This window comes from Sylvia atricapilla, chromosome 2, assembly GCF_009819655.1.
Source record: "Sylvia atricapilla isolate bSylAtr1 chromosome 2, bSylAtr1.pri, whole genome shotgun sequence".
Lineage (NCBI taxonomy): Eukaryota > Metazoa > Chordata > Aves > Passeriformes > Sylviidae > Sylvia > Sylvia atricapilla.
The window spans coordinates 51,567,948-51,589,435 of NC_089141.1; the positions used below are offsets into that span (position 1 = coordinate 51,567,948).

Sequence of the window (21,488 nt, forward strand, 5' to 3'; positions counted from 1 at the left end):
GCATTTCACTGCTTGCTTGTTACCTTCTGTATCAGCTGGATGATAACTGTCTGAGGTCAGACTGAATTTCGGTTTTATTCTTAAGCTTTCAGCTTCAGGACAGGTGTAAACAAAAGTGTGCTTGAAAAATAACATCACAAAGCTTTCTTGTGGGTTGCTTTCATCCAGATGACCTATATACTCAGCAAGAGTCAAGCTGCCTTCTGGCCATGAAGTTGAAGAAAAGCTGTTGGCTCATAGTGCTAAATACTTAAGAGGCTAAACCTGTTCTGAATTTTTGCAAATGTTTATTTGGGTACTGTCTGCTGTAGTTGTGCTGATGATTCCTAGACAGCTCTGAACTCAACAGTGTCTACAATGTAATACCGTAGTGGAGAGCTTTTACTCTTATTCTTGGAAAAGTGATACGCTTAAAACTGTGTTTTAATAAATACATACAATGTAGCCTTTAATGTCAATGGAAGAAAGCTCATCATAGGAACAGAAGTCAGTGTATGCATTTAGTGCTTATTATGAAGGATTTGTAACTCTTCCTATAAAAAGTACTGAACCTGTAAAGGAGAACAATATTAACATTATTTCAGTTTGGGTCCCCATTTTCGAAGTGTAGTACAGTTTAAATACATAAGTTAGGCATGGAATTAACAGATCATAGAATCGTTCATTGCTTGTTTGGAGAAACTGACTGCAATTGCACCCTTGACTTAAAATAATCTAAACATTTGTGTTAAAAACACCTTTCCAAGTAATTGGTAGCCCAAATAAGGAACCTGGCAAAAACTGAGACTGAGGAAAACAGATCCTAAGTTCATTGTTTTATGGACATGTTTTAGTTACAGAAGAGAATGAAATGACTGCCTCAGATTCATTGGAGTTGTTTGGTTATTTGTATTGCTGTTACCTTGCCTGTCCTTCAAAGAGAATGTGCTCAAACCTGAAATTTAGATTAAAAAACTATAGTTTTTTCAGCTATTTGAGCAGAAATATGCTATTTTAAGTATTGGAAAACATATTTCTGCTATTACTAGAAAATTGATGCAGTTAATACTTTTGGTCTACATAAAGATTCATTATGAACATAGAAGTTTTAAGTACTTCTAGACAGGTAGATGAAAAATAGATCTTGTTTACCTGTTCAAGTTCTCCATAACTCAAAAACTTGAATCACAAAGTCTGAGCAAAGAAAATGACTGAATGTTTTAAAAAGTTTGAATTATAGAGATATATTTTTGATTTTGAGTTGATTTGAAGGTATGTATTTTATGCTTCACATAAAAATCTTATTTAACAATCTGATTTCCTTCGTTTGTATAATTCAGATATATATATACTGTAAACTGACCGTTTTATTCACCAAAGTAAGTCTGTTCTTAATCCTGAAGAGTCTGTGTTTCATGTTTCCTAAGTGAGTTTATTAACGCCTTTTTATTTTAAAATTCTCCATTTGCCAAGTAAAATACTTTTATTCATTGACTGGTAATGATTGCCAAAGCATATTTAAAACAAAATTCCAACCAAGGCAGTAATTTTCTCTTTGGGTGCTTGCACTGTGGTCAAAATTTGGTTATGGGTTTTTAAAGCCAAATGTTGCATACACAGGTATTCATTGACTAAGAGAACAGTATGTGTTGCTTGGAAGCAGATAAGGGAAATGATTCCTGACATTGTGCTGGGCCCCAGTGTTTTATTGAACCCTATAAATATCTAGATGTTCCTTGAAAATCTAAATGGCTGTAACCCCAGTTATGAGAGAAATGTGATTCCAGCGATTTCTAGAAAAATACTTCAGGTGCAAAATTACTGCATTCTTAAGAACAATAAGAGTTGTTGGAGATTGGCCTGATGCTTCAGAGTGGCAGGTACCTGCTAAATGGTGCATAATGCAGTCCTTTATTATTGCCAACAAGCTATAGAGTGTTTTCTTTTGGCAGACATTCTAGACTAACTTAATGTGATTGGACATCTGAAACAGATTTATAACCCACTACTGAAGCTGAAGGAGCACTGAAGGATGCTTCATTCCAAGATACGCGCTGCAGCTCTGTTTGGGTTTTTTGGGTTGTTTGTTTGGGGGCTAGGGGAGGGCATTTGCAAGAAAAGTGTTAACGGTTGCAAAGAAACATTTTTTTGGCAGAAGTCTGTTTGCTATCAGTATAGGCATGGATGAGTTTCCTTTATAGGGAAAGGTTTCTATTTTAACTATGTCAGATGTTAATCCAGCTGGTCCAGCCCATTGTAATTTGAATTGCCCTGTGGAGATCAGTTCCTGATGCTGGAGTATTCAGCATCTGTGAGATCTCTCTAGTGCCTGTAATTTTGATAGAGATTTTTGAGCACATACTGCATGTCCAAAGAAGAGGTTAATCTGGCTTCCTAGACTTTCCATGACTGTTACACATTCTTTTTAAGGAAATTAAAATCTATGCTATGAAGTCCCAAACCCCACTGTTTCCATGGTTGTTTGGAGTTCCTGGACTGAACAATGGCATGTTAATTGTATTGATTTCAGTGCTATTTGTTAGGGATTCTGCTCCTGAAAGGCAGAACATCCATACCTGTGTTAGCTTGTCTCAGGAAAAATGTGAAAGGTCGATCTGCTTTGAAAATAGGTGTTCGAGATCTTTTTAGTAAGACCATTGCTGTAATGCAACAAAGAAACATCAGTGAGATGCATCTGCTTTCTTTGCATCTTCCATACAGTGCCCTCAAGCTCTGGTTAGTACCTTGACTTTTGAGTTACTTCTCTGCTTTAAGACTAAAGCAACAATTTTATCCAGCTGTGAAATCAGAAGTCTGGCAGAATTAACAAGTCAGGAGTTGTGAGACTACATGCAGGTGATCTGTGCATATTTTGATGCTGAAGGGCATCTGCCTGGCGTTGAATCTCAAAGGCAATTTTTGCACATCCCTGACTCTGCTGAAATCATACCATGCTATTGTCTCATCTGTTAGCCAATTCCTTGCTATGCTGTTCTGGTGAAAAGGATAAGCAAGGCACAATTATCTAACTTACCTAACTAGGAGACAAGCAGCAGAGAAATAAGTGCATCATCCCGGAATTTCTCCTGTCTCAACAAAATCTTAAGTATCCTCAACTCAGTTTATGACTGTCTTTCCTCTCTGGTTGTGGGTTAATTTTTAGATTAAATAAAGAGTTTTTGAGGATTATTATGGCTCAGCTATTAAAACGCATCTTGTTTAAATGAGTTCTTACTTTCAGCTATATAGTATCAAGTGTACATTGTCAAATCACAGCCTCCCCCATACCAAACTCTGCAGAGCTGGATTAGTTTTTGAACAGTGAGAACAATGGAATTAGTTTGAAATTTCAAGTAAGACACAATAAAACTAGTTTGAGAAGGCACTGTTTTAGTGCTTGTAAAAAAATGTGCATAGTCATCATGTGACTAAATCCAAAACTTTTCAAGTAAACCATAAATGTAATTGCACTTTTTAAAATCTGCTTGTCAGCTTGGTCTGACTGGAATTAAGGGTTGTTTTGGCATTGATTTCAAGGGGATAAAGGTCTATTCCCCTTAGTCTTTGGTATGTAATTGAAGTCACCTAAAAGCTTTTATTTTGTATGGGGCTTACCACAAAGTTATTAAAAATATTACTGCCTTGATAGAGATTAAGAGTGTTACAAAACTTAACCTTTCTGCAGAGCTGTACAGTTTTAACTTAGTTATGCCAGATGTTCTCTGTACACCCCCATGTGTACATGTGTATCCTATTCAGGGTTGTTTCTAGAGGAGTACTGAATACATCAATTCAGGTGCGTTCAAGTTCCTTTTGGCATTGCAGCTGTGGAATGTTGGAGTGAGAGGATGTGCAACAGGTTGGGCACCACAGTGAGATGCACTGCCATGCTCTCTGCATGCCTCTTGAATTCCTTCCTGGGAGCAAGGAGGAGAAGTGGTAGAGTGCCCTAGTGCCCAGCAAAGGACCGCCAGCGTTTGTGATGCAGAGCCCATCTATCCTTGGCACAGCCCAGGGAAGCAGAAAGGTGAGATGTGGTTAATGGTGAATGAGTAACATTTATTGACTGGGTAGTCCATAAATGGACTGGGTAGTCCAGCTGAGATTTTACTCTGAAGTCTGCCACTCACCCAGTCCGATCTGCTCATGTGGAAGTGATCTGTTGGCAGGAGCTACTGCACATGAAGGCCACATGTCAAAGTATGTAAGAGTCAAGTCTGTCTGTGTAAAACTTGCCCATCATTACCATTAATGCTATCAAAGGGATCATCCTCAAATCCCTTAATAGTTCAGGAGCTGTAGATAAAATATTACTAGCCTATTTTCATTTTTTGTTCTTATGATCTGAGCAAATACATATTTAACCAGCAGAAAAATAAGTGATATATTTTCTCAAACTGGATTTTCCTTGGACTGGCAAAGTTGGTTTTTTTTTTTTTCATTTGAGTCTTACACCTTAGTTGAACATCAAAAATTAAAGTTTCTTGTGAACAACTACAAAGGTAAAATGGAAGTGTGCTAAATACAAAAGTTTGTTAGGCATACATGTAAATTCTACCCTGCTTGTTTTGCTTTAAATAAAGGACTAGGAGTTGGTTTTGTAGTGATAAGCTCCAGAAGTCAGAAGTTTGTCTAAATATTTGATTTACCTGTAGCTCCTGATGCCTTTGTACCATCTTCTGTTACTTCAATCTCTGCTTTGTGAATAGCTTCTGAAATATAAAGACTATCTTGCTCTGCAAAACCCCCCAAATTAATAAGTTATTTTATGTATTTCAATACAAACATATTTTTTTAAAATAATCAGAACGCTGTAACCTTTTTTTTTTCTCCTGCAGAATCTAAGGATCACCTAACTATTAGGTATTTCAGCCTTTGACTATTTTCCCACAAACAGTGGATTGAATGCTGAATGGGAGTTACTAGTTTCAGAGGTCTCCAGGTTGTGGTGGAAGGCAAGATACATGGTGAAAATAGAAACTTTAGCAGAGTGTACACAATTAAAGAACCAAAGAACCCTTGGAAGGGAAAATATAGAAAAAATGCTCTTCAGGAAGAAACAATGGGATAGTGACATAAAATGAATCTTGAAAAATAATTAATTTCAGAAAGACACTGAAAGAGAGTGTTACAAGTCTGTTTTCCTCCAGCTGCCTGCAAAAGGCAGAAATCAGGAAAGGTTGAGGAGTTTTTTTTTCTTGTCTGAATTCAAGCATCAAGTCCCAACATATAGGTGAAATCAAAGACATACTAAAAGAGCATTTTCTCTCTTTCTGTCTTTAATTCTGTCCAGTCAGAAAAACTGGGATGGAAGCAAGCAGGACAAAACTAGGGAGAGGAAGAATTTAAAAAAGTAGATAAGTCTTACACATTTTTGAGGGGAAAAAATGCAGGATTTCAGGTATAAAGCTATTTCAGGTCTGACATGAAGTAACACATTTGTTTGCTAAATGTGATCTGAGAGTAATTATTCTGAAGATTATCCTTCTGCTTTGTATGGAAGAGGAAATGAAAACTTAGCGCCTTTTTTTTTTTTTCAGCTATCAGTTAAGTAAAAGATACATTTTCCTTGTAAACTCTGCCTTACTCTCACACCACAGAACCGTACTGCTATGACATGGTGGTGTAAGAGTAGGACTAAAAAGGGCCTCAACATATTCTTCCTTCTATAACCCTGCCAGGCAGAATCAAATACTTCTACAAGCTGTAGATGTTTCCTGTATGCAAGAGGAAGCTACTAAATTATATTGTTTATTATATTGTTTATTATTGTATATTATTATATTGTTTATGGAATTAATTTCCCCAAAGTATTTATCTTATTTAAATAGATATTAACTTTATGAAGTACAGCCTTGTGTATTTTATCAGTATATTAACATTTGTTTGTAATAGCAAAGTGGCAGTGAGCAGTAACAAATTATTTTAATGTGCGTCTATGTGCAGTCTGAGAGCTGTATTGACATAGAACATTGCTATGTTCAATTTTAAAGCAGCATAAAAAAACCTCTGTGAGTAATGTGCTTTCTGAGGTTCATCCCAGGGAAGCAACTTTTCTATAAAAGCAGGTTTGTCTGAATTTCAGCAACTTCATTTATTCACTGAAGTGCACAAGAATGTGAGCTGCTTGCTGGGCAGTTACCACTCCCAAGTCTATTGTGAACAGAAATTACTTAAGTTGAAATATATTGTCGCTGGAAGGAGTCAAAAGAAAAATAATAGATAATAGGATTTATTTTTTTTTATAATTTAATAATAAATAGGGACAAATTTTCCAAGGAGCAGAAGAATTTCAGTGTTCCAAACCCAAGAATTTAATCATAACAATATTTTAGCAAAAGGAAAGTAACATTACTGATTACTGGATCAGCAAGACAATATAGCTTGGGCATAAATCAGTATTTTTAGCAGTGTGAGGAGTTGGAATATAGACTTGTCGGACCAGCATCCCTCACTGTTAAATAACTATTTAAAGACACAAATAGGGTTGCAAGTTTTACTAGAGCATCCTAAATTTTTGAATAAATAACAATTTTTTCCAGGCCTACACTGTCTTGACAGTTTTAATCTTAAAGACAAGAAAAAGTAAGTTCAAGACCAGAACCAAACCTGTTCTTTTCAGGTTCCTCTTTCCTACAAAACAGTTCAAAATCCAATTGCAGTTGAGTGTGAATTGTGCTTTGGAGTTTCACAGATAAGGAAGTAGAATCAATTCAGAAGACCCAGCTCTAACAAACCATTCAAATGTAAGAGTCCACAACTATTGGGTCAAGGATCATTTTGTATTCAGTCAAGTCTCTTACCTGAAATGCCTTTAAAATTAGCAGTTATGGGATCAAATGCATCTCTAATTCCCAAGGCAGAAAGAACTGTCCTCAGGTCAAAAAGGCTTTGAATGCTGAACCTAAAATTAATATGATAGACTTAATTTAAATGCAGGTTTTGTAGAATTAAAAGGCATTAAGAGATACAATTTATTTCAAGCCTTTGCATTTCATCCATCTCTTCCTATATGAGCCCAGTGCATTGTCTGATTAAGTATATTTGCAGAAAGTAGCTCACCTTCACCTGAAGACATTAACAGAAGGAATCTCATGCCACCCTCTGTTGCATTCAGGTTGCTCTTAAGTCTTCTTGACGTGTGAATTCTGCATTTTCCCAAAGTGTTCTCTTTCTAATATCATTTTTGGCTATAGCAAATGACCCTTGGAAACATTTCCCAAAAATTAGCTTGCAAAATTAAAATTAATGAAAACAAAATTAATGTACAGACTGGTTTTCAGTGCTTAATTAATGTGATGAATATGTTGTGGGAGGTGTGTAATGAAGCCCTTAGTATGTATGCTAATACATACGATAGAGCCGCATAAAGCTTTCTGCACCTACTTCCTCCTGCTATACTGTTTCAGTGAAGTAGATGATAGAAAATACCTCCAGCATAGGTGTCTGCTAAAACAACTGGCTAAAGTGGAAAATGGATGAGTGAAACCTGCTTTGTGCGTGGAAAGATGGTTATGACTGCTGGAGGGGGAGCCAAGCTCTTTGTCTAGTGCCTTTTTTAGTATTCTGGCAAATTTCAAAAATACAAAATAGTGTATATTTAGGAGGTTGTATGCTTATTCTTCCTTAAACAAAGAGAAAAAATGAGTGTGGGAAAGGTCCAGCATCATTCCTCTGGTTTAGATCCTTAAGGGATTTGTACCCCAAACAAGTTTTAAGTAAAGGCTGTAGGATCCACTGAAATACTTAGGGGTTTTTGTTTGTTTGTTTGTTTTTGGTTGTTTTGTTTTGGTTTGTTTTTGTTTGTTTTGTTTTGTTTTTGTTTGTTTTGTTTTGTTTTTGTTTTTGTTTTTTTCTTTTAAACAGTATAGAGTGTAACCAGAAAGTCTTGTCATTCCTGGCTCACGTCTTTGTGGTTTAAGAAAGGGTTAGAACATCTCTGATCATGTGATGAATAATGAAACCAAAAGCATGTAATTTGATTTAGCTCACACACTGCTTGTGTCAGCACTGTCACATGGAATTCTGATGGCTGAAGTAGTGAATCCATTGTGCTGACATTGCTTACCTAGGCAGAAAAATGTCCATCTTTGTTCTCTTCAAGCTGTTGGCCCAGAGGGTTATGGTTTTGGCAGAAAGGTGAGACTCAATCTGGGACAAAGGTGTTCTTTTGTGGCTGGGAAGCACTAGGAACATGCTGAGTTTCTCCCCCAGGTAGGGTAACTCAACCACGCTGAAAGCCTCCAGAGCTGCAGTCTGGAACTGGCCTGTGGGTGGGCAAAGAGAGATCCTATTTCATCATTCAAGTGGGAAGAAAGCCCCGAACCCACAACCCTTGCTGGGGTTAGCAGACAACTCAGAGCAGCTGTGGTGGGCTCTAAGGAGTGGTCTCCAGCACTTGGGCTCCTGTAGCCAGCTCTGGTTGCTGCTAGCTCACAGCAGTCTCATCTGAACAGAGCTGAGTGTCAGAGATATCTTGGCAGAGCAGTGCCTAGGCTGCTGCTAGTACCTGAAGAACCACCTCAACAGAGCACAGGTATTTTATTTCTTTTCCATGTAACAGCTGTCCTCCTTGCTCAGTTTGGGGACAAAAATCCCAAAAGTATTGAGGCAATGACAGCAATTATGATGACTCTTCCCACAATGTATGTTCTTGGAATAAACTTACAATTTTACGATATTTTTCACTAAAATTTTACTACAGCAGATAGGAATTAAAAAAAAAAAAGCAGTGTCCTACTTGATTAATTGAAACCTACTTTGGCTCGTGTTTCCATCTTTAGTACCTTTAAAATCACTTTAAACCTTATTTCAAGGAAAAAAAGTTCTATTAAACTAGAACTAGTATATGCTTATTTAAACATTAGCTATTTATTTTGTATTTAAGCATCAAATTTATAATTTTTGAAAGTCTAGGCACAGGGGCCTATCACAATCAGATGAATGTCATAAAGCATAGTCTCAAAAGTAAAAGCTGGAGAGCTTCCAAACTTGCAATTAGTTTTACAGCATTTTGTAACAGCCATTTAAAAGTACCATTTTCATCCCATATTCCAAAAACAATTAATCCAGGCATTTCTAATGGACTCTGTTATACAGTTGAACAGATTTGGCTGTCGCAATTTTGCTTCCTTATTTTTTCATCTGAGAATCCAGTAAGTAGCATGTCAGGAATGCTCAGCAATGGTTAGCAGGCCAGAAGTTAAATACAACTTAACTACAAGGCACAAGTGAAAGTCTTACTGCCTTTACTGCAGACAATCCTAAATATTGAATCTACACCTCCCTCACCCAGCTGTAGCAGTGGGATCTTCAAGGGTAGATGCTCACACTGTTTGAGTCAGTGGTTGTAAATAACTGCATATAGGTAGCTCATGTTCATAATACCTAAATATTTGGCAATAAATACATAGCTATAGGATGTCTCAAATATTTAGTGTACAGTGTTTGTTAGTTTTGCAGATATGGCCTAGATAGAATTCATTAAGTGTTGATTGTTCTGCTAGATTAAATTTTAGACTTTTAGATCAGCCCTCCTGCCTTGCAATCTGGAGAGAGAATTGCTCTGTTAAAACCAACTCACAGCATGTGGATCATTTGCTGGGGAAAGATGTTCTGGTTTCTAATGGGCAGGAAAGGAAGATTTATATTTGCAGTGTGTTGGACATGAGTGGCATGATTTGTGGGCATGCTGATACTTTGAACTCAGCACATTCTGCACAAAGGTTATATAGAGCTTATTTTTTAATTAGAAAGAGAATCAAAGACTTTAGATTGAGTCAGAACATTTAGTGTTCATTGCTTGAACTGATTTTGAGCATCCCATAAGGATCACACATATGCTAAATTAGAATTTAAACATCATTAACATGCTTGGAAAAATGAATATGTGATACAGTTGTAGCATTTAAGAAGTGTATGTGAACAGTAATGTTGACTTTTTTTAGAGCAGTTTTACTTGTCCCCAGGCTGGTTTGTTCTGCCTGGCAGTGTTGGAAGGATAAACAACGTTGTAAATGCTGCAATTGATAGCAGGCTGCAGCTTATCTTTCTCACTCTGTGTTTGGATCCTGGTGGGACACAGCTGCTATCATTTGATAATGAAGTAAAGTCATCTCAGTCCTCTATTTAGTTGTACTGAGCCAGTCTTTTGCATTTATTTTAAACTGATGTGTTAGAAATGTTTCTGGATTTTTTAGTGACAAAGATTGAATTGGCCCAACCAAATCTGACAACCTGCAAATTTTAAATAATCCCTTCAATTCTGACCTTTCTCAAAAAGTCTGTCCAACTGCAGAGAGCTCACACGTTTCAGGCTGAATGAAAGGTAATCCAAATATTTTGTCTTTCCTTTTCTGTGCAAAAATTTAGTACGTTAGCTACTTAAGGGTGATAGGATGGAGTTCATTGTGTTCAGGCAAGTGGTCAGAAGAGCATGACAAATGATTTCACATCAACTTTACCAGGACTCTGGGGCAAATATGTGGTCAGACAATGCAGCTCAGCTGTGGCATTCCTGGTAAATGGCTTTACCTGAGATCTCTACTTGTACAAGCACCAGCAGCCCCCTGCCTTCTGTAATTTAATAATCTGGGGCCTGAATGATCACTGCCTCAGAATATGAGAAGAACTTGATTGTGGAATTGCCAATGAGTCAGCAAAGATTTTTGAGGATTCAGTTGTTTCCCGTGACTAGGAAACATGAGTGTATTTGGAAGAAAAGAAGGCAATCTGGGGAACTTTAGGTCTTTGACATGTTTTAGGACATACTCTGGAGAAAAGAATATAATCAGGTCACAGAGAGAAATAGAAAGTGAGATAACTTACAATATCATGTAGATTGGCAAACAAAACTATGAACTTGTTTTACCTGTTTGATATTAATTTGTTTTACTAATTAAAAAAAAAAAAAGGCATAGATCCAGTCATCTAGTTTTAGGTAAAATATTAAACTCGGTTTCACTGTGCCACTATTTACAGGTAGAAGTGGTGGCACTTAGAACCAGAAAGGAAAGGTAGCAAACAGCCACTTGAAGGGGAAACTACAATAAGAAAAGGTACAAGAGGTTGAAAAGGGTCATTAGTAACTTTCCAAAGTATTGTCAATGCTCAAGGCTTTTATCAAAGACAAACAGTGAGATTGCCATGAGGACTGGAGTGGTGGAAACAAAATGGTGTTTTAAAAACCAAAACAAACCCCACCAAAAAAACCCAACAACAACAACAAAAAACTAGTAGAGAATTTGGAGCATTTGGGTTTTGAATAGTTTAGAAGAGCCTGGCATCTTCATCTTAGCTATCAGGAGATTGAGAGCCAACTTGGTGACTTGCAGTTACAATTGGGAGTAAATATCAAAGCTGAAGAGAAACTATGTAACTTAAAGGATAAAGCAGGCGAGATGTTAAGTGATAAAAATCTGATTTGAAAAAATTTAGATTTGGAATTTGAAAGGTTTTTACCCAAGTGCAGTTCTGAAATTTAGAGTAGGAGGGAAAAGAGCTTTTTATATTTTGAAAGAGATTGTTTAGCTAACTGGCATAATTCCTGGTGGCAGAAAATTAAGCTTGCAGCATGAGTCCTTCTGTCAGCAACCTACATACATCAAGCCTTTGAAAGTAGCCTACACGGTATTCATATATTATACAAATAAAAGTTTGACCTGTATTTATACTGTTTTAAGCCCATGCTGAGATCATCCACTGATTTGGTATAAATGACATAAGAATTTCTCTCCTTTTTCTAGAATTTGTCCCTGAAGATCTGCAGTTCTTCCTCAAAGTGTTGGAGGCAGAGTGTGACCAGATCTACACGTCTGCAGTGCTGGTGCTCCTGGTTGTACTCTGCTCCCTCTGGTGCTCACACGTTCAAGGGATAGTGATTTGGCTAAGTGACCAGGAAATTTCTTACCCAACAAATCAAATAGGTAGGGGCTTGATATAATTTCAGTCTTAATTGCCCTTCTGTCATGGGGTCAGATGTGCTTCCTACTGTAGCCCCTTCCTAGCCAGCTTTATTTGACCAGCTCCATGCTACTGTAAAGGACTTTGTATATTGCAGGACCCTCAATCTCTCATCTTTCTTTCTCCTGGCATGATATATTGGTGCCTTTTGGTTGTTTTCTACAGCTGACAAGTTTGTTCTGGAGTACTGGGATGTGTTGGTCTGTGTGGGATGGAACAGGCACAGTAGATATTTTAGGAGCCATTCTGAACCCAACATCTGTTTCATGATTGTCTGGAATTATGAGGAGTCAATTTAGTCACCTGGGTAGTCTCTTCATTTGATGGGACTCCTTTTGAGACCTCTCCAGGCTGAGAAAACACACCTTACTGTGGTAACTGTGGAAATTTAATAAATCTGTTCCATATTGCTCAGTAGATCAAATAAGGATCAAGGACAGTTACCGTAGTTGACTTCAGCTGTGTGGTGCATGGTAGGCACTTTCAGAATCAAGCCCTCTGGCGTGGTGAAAGGCAACATCTGGGAATCCATAAGGGAAAACTTTTTTTGCCACATGCTTCTGAAGTACAGAGTGCTCACCAGGGTGAGCTGGCTGAGAGATGACCCAGTGCTCGTCCCACGCACATCCCCATCTGCACGGAAAAGAGACAAGGGAGAGGGACACATGCAGTCCTACATTTCCAGGCCTAAAGGCCAGGTCCAAGTGACTAAATAAAGCAGGCTGAGACCACTCTCCATCCCTAAGGCCAAGAGGCACAACCCACAAGGTACTGCTCACCCTCTACCTTCCCCTCCCCGCCTACACATGGACCTCACCAGGGTTGCCTGTTGGTCCATGCTCTCCCCAGAGCTGAGATTGAGCTGGTCAGTGTTTTCATTCCCCATTTTGACTTTTTAAACTCAGAGTTTGACTGCTGAGCTTATGCCTCTGTGTGTCCCCTGTAGAACCATGAAATCATTCAGTGCCCTGAATATGGTCTAAGGGGAATTTGGCTGTTCCTAATTAAAACTGAGAACACTGCAAAAGGATTGCCTTTTTAAAAATTAAGGGAAAAAGGTCAAGTGGTTACCAGCTTGACACTGCTTACATATTCAGACCTATTCCAGCTTTCTCCACATTACGAATGAGGGTTAGCACAAGAATTAGGTTTCCTGGCTTTCAGCCTTAGTATGTGGCAAAAAACTTTATGGTTGGTTAAATGCAATTTCTCCCTTTACTCTTATTTTACATTTCATTCACGTGCAACCATTCTTGTGGGTCCCTACGCTACCTGGAAGGTCAGAGGTGATCCATTCCTGTGTGTGGGTGGTGTTGGGGTCAGTGAGGTTGGTTTGCAGCAGGCTGCTGTTGGCCCAGAGTGCGGCACGCTCGGCGAAGTCGGGCGAGAGCTGCACACCCGCGTCCACAAAGAGGGAACATCCCAGCTGGACCACTGTGCCCTGGCTGGAGTCAGCCACTGCTTCGTCCACCGTCTGCATGAAATCCTGCACGCTTTGATCTGCCAGGTGAGAGAGAGGAACTGCAGTTGTTGTGCTGAGACTGAGGATAGCGGAGATTGCCCCAGGGCTCTGTAGCTCTCAGCTGCAGTGCTGACACTGGTGTCCTCTGACTGTTAAAGCCCTGTAACAACTGGAGCACCCTTCACTGTTGGAGTATTACTGTCAAGCACTGCTCCTGTGGGCAGTGATGCACTGGGTGTTAGAAAGCTCTCATCATGTGTCCACAGAAATCACTCTAGTGGAGATGTGTCAAGTGACTGATCTCATGTCAGGCTCACAGCTCTATGCAGACACAGTTCTTAACAGTTCATAAGGTAGTTATTCTTTCTTGGGCACTCTCTGAGTTCCCATCAGAGAAATCTAGTGCCTCTGGCCATGACTGGCTGAGCTGCCAATGCCACAACACCATCATCTCCTTTTCCTGATGTTATGTTATCCACCTATCCCAAGAAAGGCATTTCCCTGACAGCCTCTCTGCCACCCTTGGCCCTTAGGTATTTTTTGATTTCTTGAAGGATGGTGTCCCAAACTGTCCCAGAATTGCTGATGTGCCCTGGCAATCTTAAACTGAGCTCATACATTGCTTCACGTGTTACAAGTGACTCCTTCATTTATACAGTCCACAACAGTGGACTTTTTTCTTTGTTTTTAAGAAAACTGACTTGGTCTGAGGTGTAAAGTATTACTCTTGTGTGTTTTGAATTAGTATGGGAGCATTTGGTGAACTCTCTGGAAGATATGAGAAGTCAAAGACAGCAAATTGGAAGCAGAGATGAATGTGAGGAGTGGTATCCCAAGTTTGTGACTTCACCCAAGTGCTTAGCTAACCAAAGTCCCGAATTCTTACTCTGACAACCCCTCCAAATTGCTTTAATAAAACAGCTAGGATAGAAATCATTTTGTCTGTGCTATCTAGAGATACATGTAATGGGATGTTGTCTTTGTTAGTACTAGAATAAAGGTGAACAAATTTTCCAAACATTGAAAGAGGTTTACAAGTGTATGTAAGAGCATATTCTCTGTGAGCAGTGAATGAACCATCAATGTTTCCATTGTTTTCTGTCTGCTAAGGTTTTAACCATGTCCTTCATTATTGTTTAGGGCAATTAATACAAATGTCTACTGGAAGAAAGGAATTTTGTCATATATGCACACATATGCAGTATGGGTTTATTCATCTTACAGGAAATTTCATCTAAGTATTTAATTCATTTATTTGATCTAGACCACTTGAGGAAGTGGTTTCCTTCCCCGTTACTGGAAATGTGCTGTATACCAATAATAGATCTCATCCTACTTTATTTTCACATTCATGCATTAATATTACTGAAAGTCAAAGCTCATGTGGTTTATGCTACAAACAGCTAAAATAGAGATAAAATGTCTGCTTGCCATGATGTGCCACATGAGAAGAAGAGAGCACAAAAGAGCAAGCAGGTCATTAACAACCCCTGCACTTCTCTGTTATATTTTCTGTGGAGATCTGTGCTTGAATTTCACTTTGAGAAGTTATTCTGTGAGGTCCTTTCATAATAACTGAGCCCCTAATGACCAGAAGTGTCAAGCAAGGTACAATCCTTGTATGAATTAATGTTATTTATGAATTGAATTTACAGAAATAGGACTCTTGTAGGCAAGGCTTTGTTATATCAGCTGCTCAAAATTTAGATGCACTGTCCCTGTGTCAGTACATGTAGCTGTATCTGTGTGGGTCAGCCAGAGTTAGCTCTTACTGCTGTGGTGGGGTTGGATATCAATGCTGTGCAGAATGATTGTGGTGACTGAGGCTGGTTACACCACAGGACAATGAAATTACTGTGAGGTTTAGTCTTCATACACTGAAGGTAAATTTTATACTGAGAAATAGCAGTGTTATCTCTATACATAAGTATTGTATGTAAGCTGCAAATTTTGAAGATGAGGCAGTCAGCTGCTTTTCATAAACATTCTGCCCATAATGTAAAATAGTTTTTGACATGCAATTTGAGATGGTAGGATAATCCAGAACAAAAATGAAAACAGCATCCTTAAATTCAGCTGACTTAATGCTGGATTTAAAGACATCTGTCTTTCCCATATCCGTTCCAAATTCCCAATGAGTTTTATATTTTAGCCTGCTTTCAGGGAAAGATGCAATTGCACCATCCATCTGTCAATGTATATCTCTGTCTGCCAGCCTCCTTCTGATAACTTTTCATCTTTTTGGCCAGTTGTAATAGCATTAGAAAAGCCTTAAAGATAATTCAGCTTCTACATGTTTCATAAAATTTGTTTGCAGGATAGGAGAGAAAACCACTGTTCCCTGCCTGGCAGTTCTTTGCAGAGCACATGAAGGAGACCAGGAGACAGTGGAGAAGATGGATCTCTGCCAAACCTGGAGCAATTTTACTGTTCATGGAAGTAGCTTTCCTAGATGTAGCTGTATTTTGTGTTGTAAGAGAGTAAGTACTGATTCAGAAAAAAAGAATAATAACCTGTGTGTCAACTACTCCCTTGAGTATCCTTTGTCCATCTGATACCTGGCTGTCAAAGATGGAGAAAACTACATCTTGCAGTGAAAGAGAAAGCAGAAGTTTAGTATGATGTATGCAATTTCCGTAACCTTCAAAAAGTTGTGAATTTATTACAAAAATAAAGACAATAAGTATTTTTTAAAGTACATTACCATGAATGCTGTATCCTAGGGTATCTTGCAGCTCCAGAAAGGTATTTCCTTGAGCTCCAAACTGCAGCAGCTCTAAAGAAACTGCCACACTTGCTGGGGATATTACCAGATTGGTCCTGTTCTCTGCTTCAGAGACATGCCGGTAGAGACTGATGGCGAATTCAGTCTTCAGCTCTTTCAGCTCATCATAGGAGATGCAGTTCCCTTTGGTTAAGCAGCAAGCAGACAGGATAAATGCAGAGAATAAAATGGGCAGCATGAAGACAAGCTGGGAACAGTCTCCACCAGCTAATACCTGCAATTAATGACATGGATATATTTAGAAAAGGAATAGGCTGAGCTGGCAGAGGAACTTTCCATCAGTGTTGAGATATCACTTCATCACTTCCAATAATTGTTAAAATACTTGTCCAGGTCTACGCAGTAGCTACAGTCATTTAAAAAAAAAAAAAAAAAAAAAAAAGAGAGAGAGAGAGAAGAAGAAAATAAATATGCATGGACATGCTGATGACTCTGTCAAGAACTGAATTTTCCAGAATGCTGCAGCATGTAAGATGGTTTGCCATCACGGAGCGTGGAGACACGCAGCTCCTTGGTTAAAAATTAGCTACCTGAGCACACGATGGGACACCTCAGTGGGGTCTCCATGCTGCTGAGCACCCACAGCTCCTTTCTGTCCCCAGAAGAAAGGGGATCACACCCAGCACTCCCAGAAGGAAGGCCATCCCTTGTAAGGTGCAGAAATCTAATTGGAGGCTCCAGTCTGGGCTTTGGTTCCAAGTTTGCAAAAGGCTGGGTTCAGATTCCACCCCCCAGATCTTCCTTCTATGAAATTTATGCCAAAGAAAGAAAAGGTTGTATTCGCAAAAGGCTCCAGTTCTTGCAGCACAAAATCACCACATCGGATTTTTATGGGAAATCAAGCGTTGGTCAACGTTATATTAAGAGACACTTAGATTCATATTTAAAGGAATAATGCTAAAATGAGAGAATAGCTTTCCCTACAGAATTTCACCTTTTGAAGATTGTATACAAGTATGTTTCAAAAATTACTGCACCTTCTTTCATCTCAGGATTTCCTACAAATCCTTCTCCATGCCCTTTGCTCTAGAGAGCACCTCTAATGCTTTGTATTTACTCACAGTTAGCTCTGTTAAATTGTCTTGCCTTTCTGTGTCCTTCTGGGTGCCTGAATGGAAGCTGCCTATGAACGTCTTGTCTCCTTCTTTAATAGGTAGTGGAGCAAGGACTAAGTCATGAGACTGCATTTAAAGGGATAGTCAGTGATCAGAGTCTCTGTCGGCGATGTCTGTACCACTCTGTCCAAATTCCTGTAGGCTACAAGCTCTATGGAGAGCCAGGCAAAGCAGCATGCCACTGACCAGCAAATCCAAGGCAAGGAACAAAAAGGTACACATGGAGATAGAGTCAGCTACTTCCTTGCAAGCCCTGCTCGAGTCTCATGAGACTTGTGACCTGCTGGTACCGAGCAAGGCATCTCCTATCTCTCTTCCCACCCCCCTCCTTCTTTTATATGAATTCCATTGATTCCTCTGCCACAAAGGGGAAGAGAAAGGGCTCTCTGTGTACCAGGCACACAGCTATTTTTTTACCCCCACTTTGAAACCTTATTCAGAAATCCCATGCAATTAAAATGTCTTTATTTCCCTTTTTTTTTAAATTAATGCCATCCGAAATAGTAAGATTTTCTTTCACTCTTTAGTTTCCGGAAGGAAAGAAACAACAAAGTGCTGCACTTGAAGGAGGGCAAATGATGAAGGGGCCACTTTGAATGGACCAGAAGCAGAAGAGCTGTGGTTGTGACTGCTTTAAAAGCAGTTGCAGCTGTTCATGGCTTTCTTTGTGTGGTGGGATCGAATCCTGCCCATCATATTCAGAGGTTCAGCCTCACATCTTCACAATGCCACATAAGCAAGATTTGACTTAAAAATTAACACAAAACTGCAGCTTATTGATCTTCCCGGAGTTTGATGTTATACACTTGGCTATTTCACAATACACATTCATGTTGCAAGTGGGAAAGAAGACATTGGGAAAAGGGGCATTACAATCAAGCAATAGTTCAGGTGTTACTGTTTCACTTAGCAGGGAAGGAACAGCCACACAGTGGAAATAGGGCTCAAGTGAGAATGAAGCAATGGGCCTCTCTTACCCTGTTCTTGTGCTGTTCCTCTGTTTTTGCTGTTTGGAGAACATGCCAGAAGAGCTGCAGACATTGGGGTCTGTTTCAGCATCCTGGAGATTTAGAGCACATTCTTGCAAGGACTGATGAAGCACAGGAGCTTGGTCAGTGACAGTCTAATACAACAGGCAGAAATGTAACTTTGCCACAGATTCAATGGCAGTGTCTTCATGCCACAAATTACATTTGCGCTTAGGGGTTTGGCTGAATGAGGACCTCTCTGCTGAAGTTATCACTAATAGTTTCCACTGGAGTGCAGATGTATTCAGTGGGAAAGAAACAGAGGCCACGAAGTAATTTCTCAAAGGGCTCAGGGCTACCAATACATAAATTAGCTCTAGTCACTGGTGAGAACTATACATTGAGTTTGATGTGGTGTTCCCAAAGGCTCTGGACCTGAAAAGGCATTTCTTCTGTCCCCTTCTTGATACTCTCCTGTGGATTTATTAAGATTTAAGTGAAAGGTGGAGAGCCCTGAAGGTTTTAGGCATTACTATCTAAAAATAACATTCAATTCTCACTTTGCAAAAATGTCGCTATTCAGATTTGGGGTATGCATTTATGGAAGACATAATTGAAAACCAGACCTGGTAAAAATGTTGTGTAAGACAGTATAGTTTCAGTGGGAAAGGGAAAAAAGTGTTCTGGGTCTTGTCTCATCACAAAAGAGGCTTGGAAATTGGAGTGTTTGTTTCAAATTTTCCCTCTCTGGAACTGTTTTAGGAAAGGAAATCTGTGGAGGAATCTGCAGCAAAGCCAGTGTTTGCAGACAAGCGGAGGGGACTTAAGAAAATGAAAACTGGATCAACACTGTTCAGAGCCACCATGGGGTATAAGAAATATGCTTTACAGATAATGAATAGGAAAGAAATCCACTGGTGAATGAAAAGAAAGATAGGAGGCATTGGAGTAAGAAAGAAGTAAGAGTCAGTGAAACTAGCTGTGGCTAAAGAATAAGCGTAGAAGCCTGGGGGAAGGTTATGAACATCTGTCACAGTCAAAGTCAGAACCAAAATTCTCATGCCTGTCCAGTTTAACAGCCTAAGTTCGAAGTTTCTCTGAGCCAGACTGGGATTCACCACTGAGAACTGTGTGTCCAAGGAGAAGCCAGTGCCACATCAGGGTGGGTCTGAAAACTGAGGTTACCACGTGAGCCCAGGCAGCCAGGAACTGAGCTGTCCAAGTGAGGGTAGTTCAGGGGGGGCTGCAAATTAAATAGGCCAATTACAGAAATTCCATGTCAGAAATAGAGAGGTCTTGGACCTACTGAAGTGTTAGAGTTGGGCTGCTATGGAGAAAGGGAGTTTTTGTCTCCTTTAAGGACTTTTTCTTAGAGCCTTCATACCTGCCTGTGTCCTAGTTTAGGCATCACAGCCTTTGAGTCTTAATCTGGCTCTGCATCACAAGGTACTGAGAGAAGTACTGATAAACTTTCAGGCAATAATTTTGTTTTCAAGATGCTGAAAATGTATTTTAAAAGGCATGCAATTGACTGTCCCCAAGATAACACTTGAAAGTCAGGAAGGGGCAGAGGTAGCATCTGTATTTTGAGAAGTGCTTTTTCACATTGAGATAACTTATACTGACTGTGAGGGAAGTGAAGAAAGACACAAACTGAGGATGTCTGGAGAAAACACAGCACAGGAGTGTGTGGGTAGCATTCTGGAGCACAGAGCATTCTGTCTCTGTGGAGCTCCTCTGAGCTTCTACAGGAGCAGCTCTGAGGGCTTCACAGTGAGCCTAACCTCTTTGTTCCCTCACTAAGCAGAGAAAACCACCACTCTTTGAGAAGGAAGACAGCAAAGAACTTCCTGACATGTGAACAGCTCCCCACACAGGGAGCCAAACTGGTGGAAAGTACTGGAAGGAAGCCATAAGTGGTGGCTGCTTTCCATGATGGATTAGATCATATCTATGCCTGCAGTGTGTCAGTGCTGTTACTGCACAGCCCCACAGTGTCCCGCTGTGTGACCACAGTGGTGGGCAAGGGGACAGACTTGCTGAAGCATTCTCTGCTGCTCAGCACTGACAGATGCCATCACAGGCAGCTCTGCAATGTTCAGTGTGAAAAATGTGCAGAAGTGGAAAAGAAAGATGAGGGAAAAAGAGACAGCTGTCCTCCAGAATTACATCTTCAAGGTCTTCATGGGCCAGATTGTGCTCTCAGGTGTGGGAGTGTAAGTGCAAACCATCGACACAAACTTGGGTCCTTGAGCAAATGAAGAGCTGCTGGGGACTATGGGCTGGGAGACCCCTCTGGGGACAAGGTGCTCCATGACTGTGGAAAACAGACTCAGGGTCGTGTCTCCATGGTGACAATAGGAAGGAAGGTCAGGAACAATAGGAAGGTTAGCCCTGGAAGTAGCCAGAAGTCACAGGACTGAAATGAGAAACCAAGAGAGAACGGCAAAGCCTCCACTGGCACTATGGGCAAAGAAAGATTTCTTTGGAAACCTTTCCCCACAACCAATTTATTCTCACAGGAAACTGGAGTTTTTTTCTGGTTTATCAGAGTTCTAAGAAAACTGAGCCCTAGTTTGGTGTGACTGCTGAGAGGAAAGGGAGAGCTCCTTCTGCTTTGGGCCCTGGCCAGTTTGTGCTTCTGTTGTGTGCACTTTATGCAGTGATCTGGAGCAGAATTTGGCCCAGGGAAAGGCTGGAAGAGAAAAAGATGAGAGAACCAGTAGGAACCAGGTTTTCCTCTTCAGAACTCTCCTGTTAGCTTTTCTGTGTCAGGTCAGTCTCCTGCAGTCTTCCTTCCACTCTAGCACAACCCTATTATCAGCAGGGCTACTGTGCATGTACCCCTTCACAAGACAATTTAACCTTCTATCTGCATCTGAGTTTTGTGTTCTAGTTCTCCTTAACATATAGAATAACCCTAGGGAAATTAAATTGGATCCAAACCAGCTTCCTTCCTGCTTACATCTCTCCTCCAGGAGCGAGCCTGCACTGCAAGATGCCAGCATATTTTCTCAGTCAGGAAGGTGGTTCTGCTGAATCTCAGGATAAAAAAAAAAAAAACAAACTGGCAACATCATTTCAAACAGAGCTTATTCTTTGGGGAGGCAGATGGCTGTGGAGCCAAAAAACACCCAGATGAGCAAATTCAAGTGAATTTGTTTACTGCTACCTCCATGCCATGTAAAAACCAACACTACCTCTGCCTCCTACCAAGG

The 21,488-nt window shown here is 39.9% G+C and overlaps 1 protein-coding gene and 1 long non-coding RNA gene across 3 annotated transcripts; one reads left to right on the forward strand and one right to left on the reverse strand.

The window, feature by feature from the left end:
• Window positions 1-510: 510 nt before the first annotated feature.
• SERPINE3 (serpin family E member 3) lies at window positions 511-16,558 on the reverse strand. Its single transcript, XM_066339551.1, has 8 exons — window positions 16,107-16,558; window positions 13,213-13,440; window positions 12,385-12,573; window positions 8,048-8,246; window positions 6,783-6,883; window positions 4,629-4,715; window positions 2,556-2,639; window positions 511-551 (listed from the first exon to the last, which is right to left on the reverse strand). The coding sequence occupies exons 1-8, from the start codon at window positions 16,363-16,365 to the stop codon at window positions 511-513; spliced, it is 1,188 nt and encodes a 395-aa protein (XP_066195648.1). The 5' UTR covers window positions 16,366-16,558.
• On the forward strand, window positions 8,402-16,096 carry LOC136374252 (uncharacterized). 2 transcript variants are annotated; one of them, XR_010745863.1, is made up of 3 exons: window positions 8,402-8,515; window positions 11,724-11,903; window positions 15,720-16,096. It is a non-coding gene; the product is annotated as an uncharacterized lncRNA (long non-coding RNA). The 2 variants fall into 2 exon arrangements; XR_010745862.1 differs by lacking the exon at window positions 8,402-8,515 and adding an exon at window positions 10,164-10,306.
• Window positions 16,559-21,488: the final 4,930 nt, after the last annotated feature.

Bases quoted from the DNA above. Each gene is read 5' to 3' on its own strand.
- SERPINE3 (XM_066339551.1), bottom strand. From the start codon at position 16,365: ATGCTGCCCATTTTATTCTCTGCATTTATCCTGTCTGCTTGCTGCTTA. The intron at 12,574-13,212 runs GTAGCGTAGGGA...TTTTCCGTGCAG, and splicing joins GATCACCTCTGACCTTCCAG to ATGGGGATGTGCGTGGGACG. The intron at 6,884-8,047 runs GTAAGCAATGTC...TATTAATTTTAG, and splicing joins ATGGACATTTTTCTGCCTAG to GTTCAGCATTCAAAGCCTTT.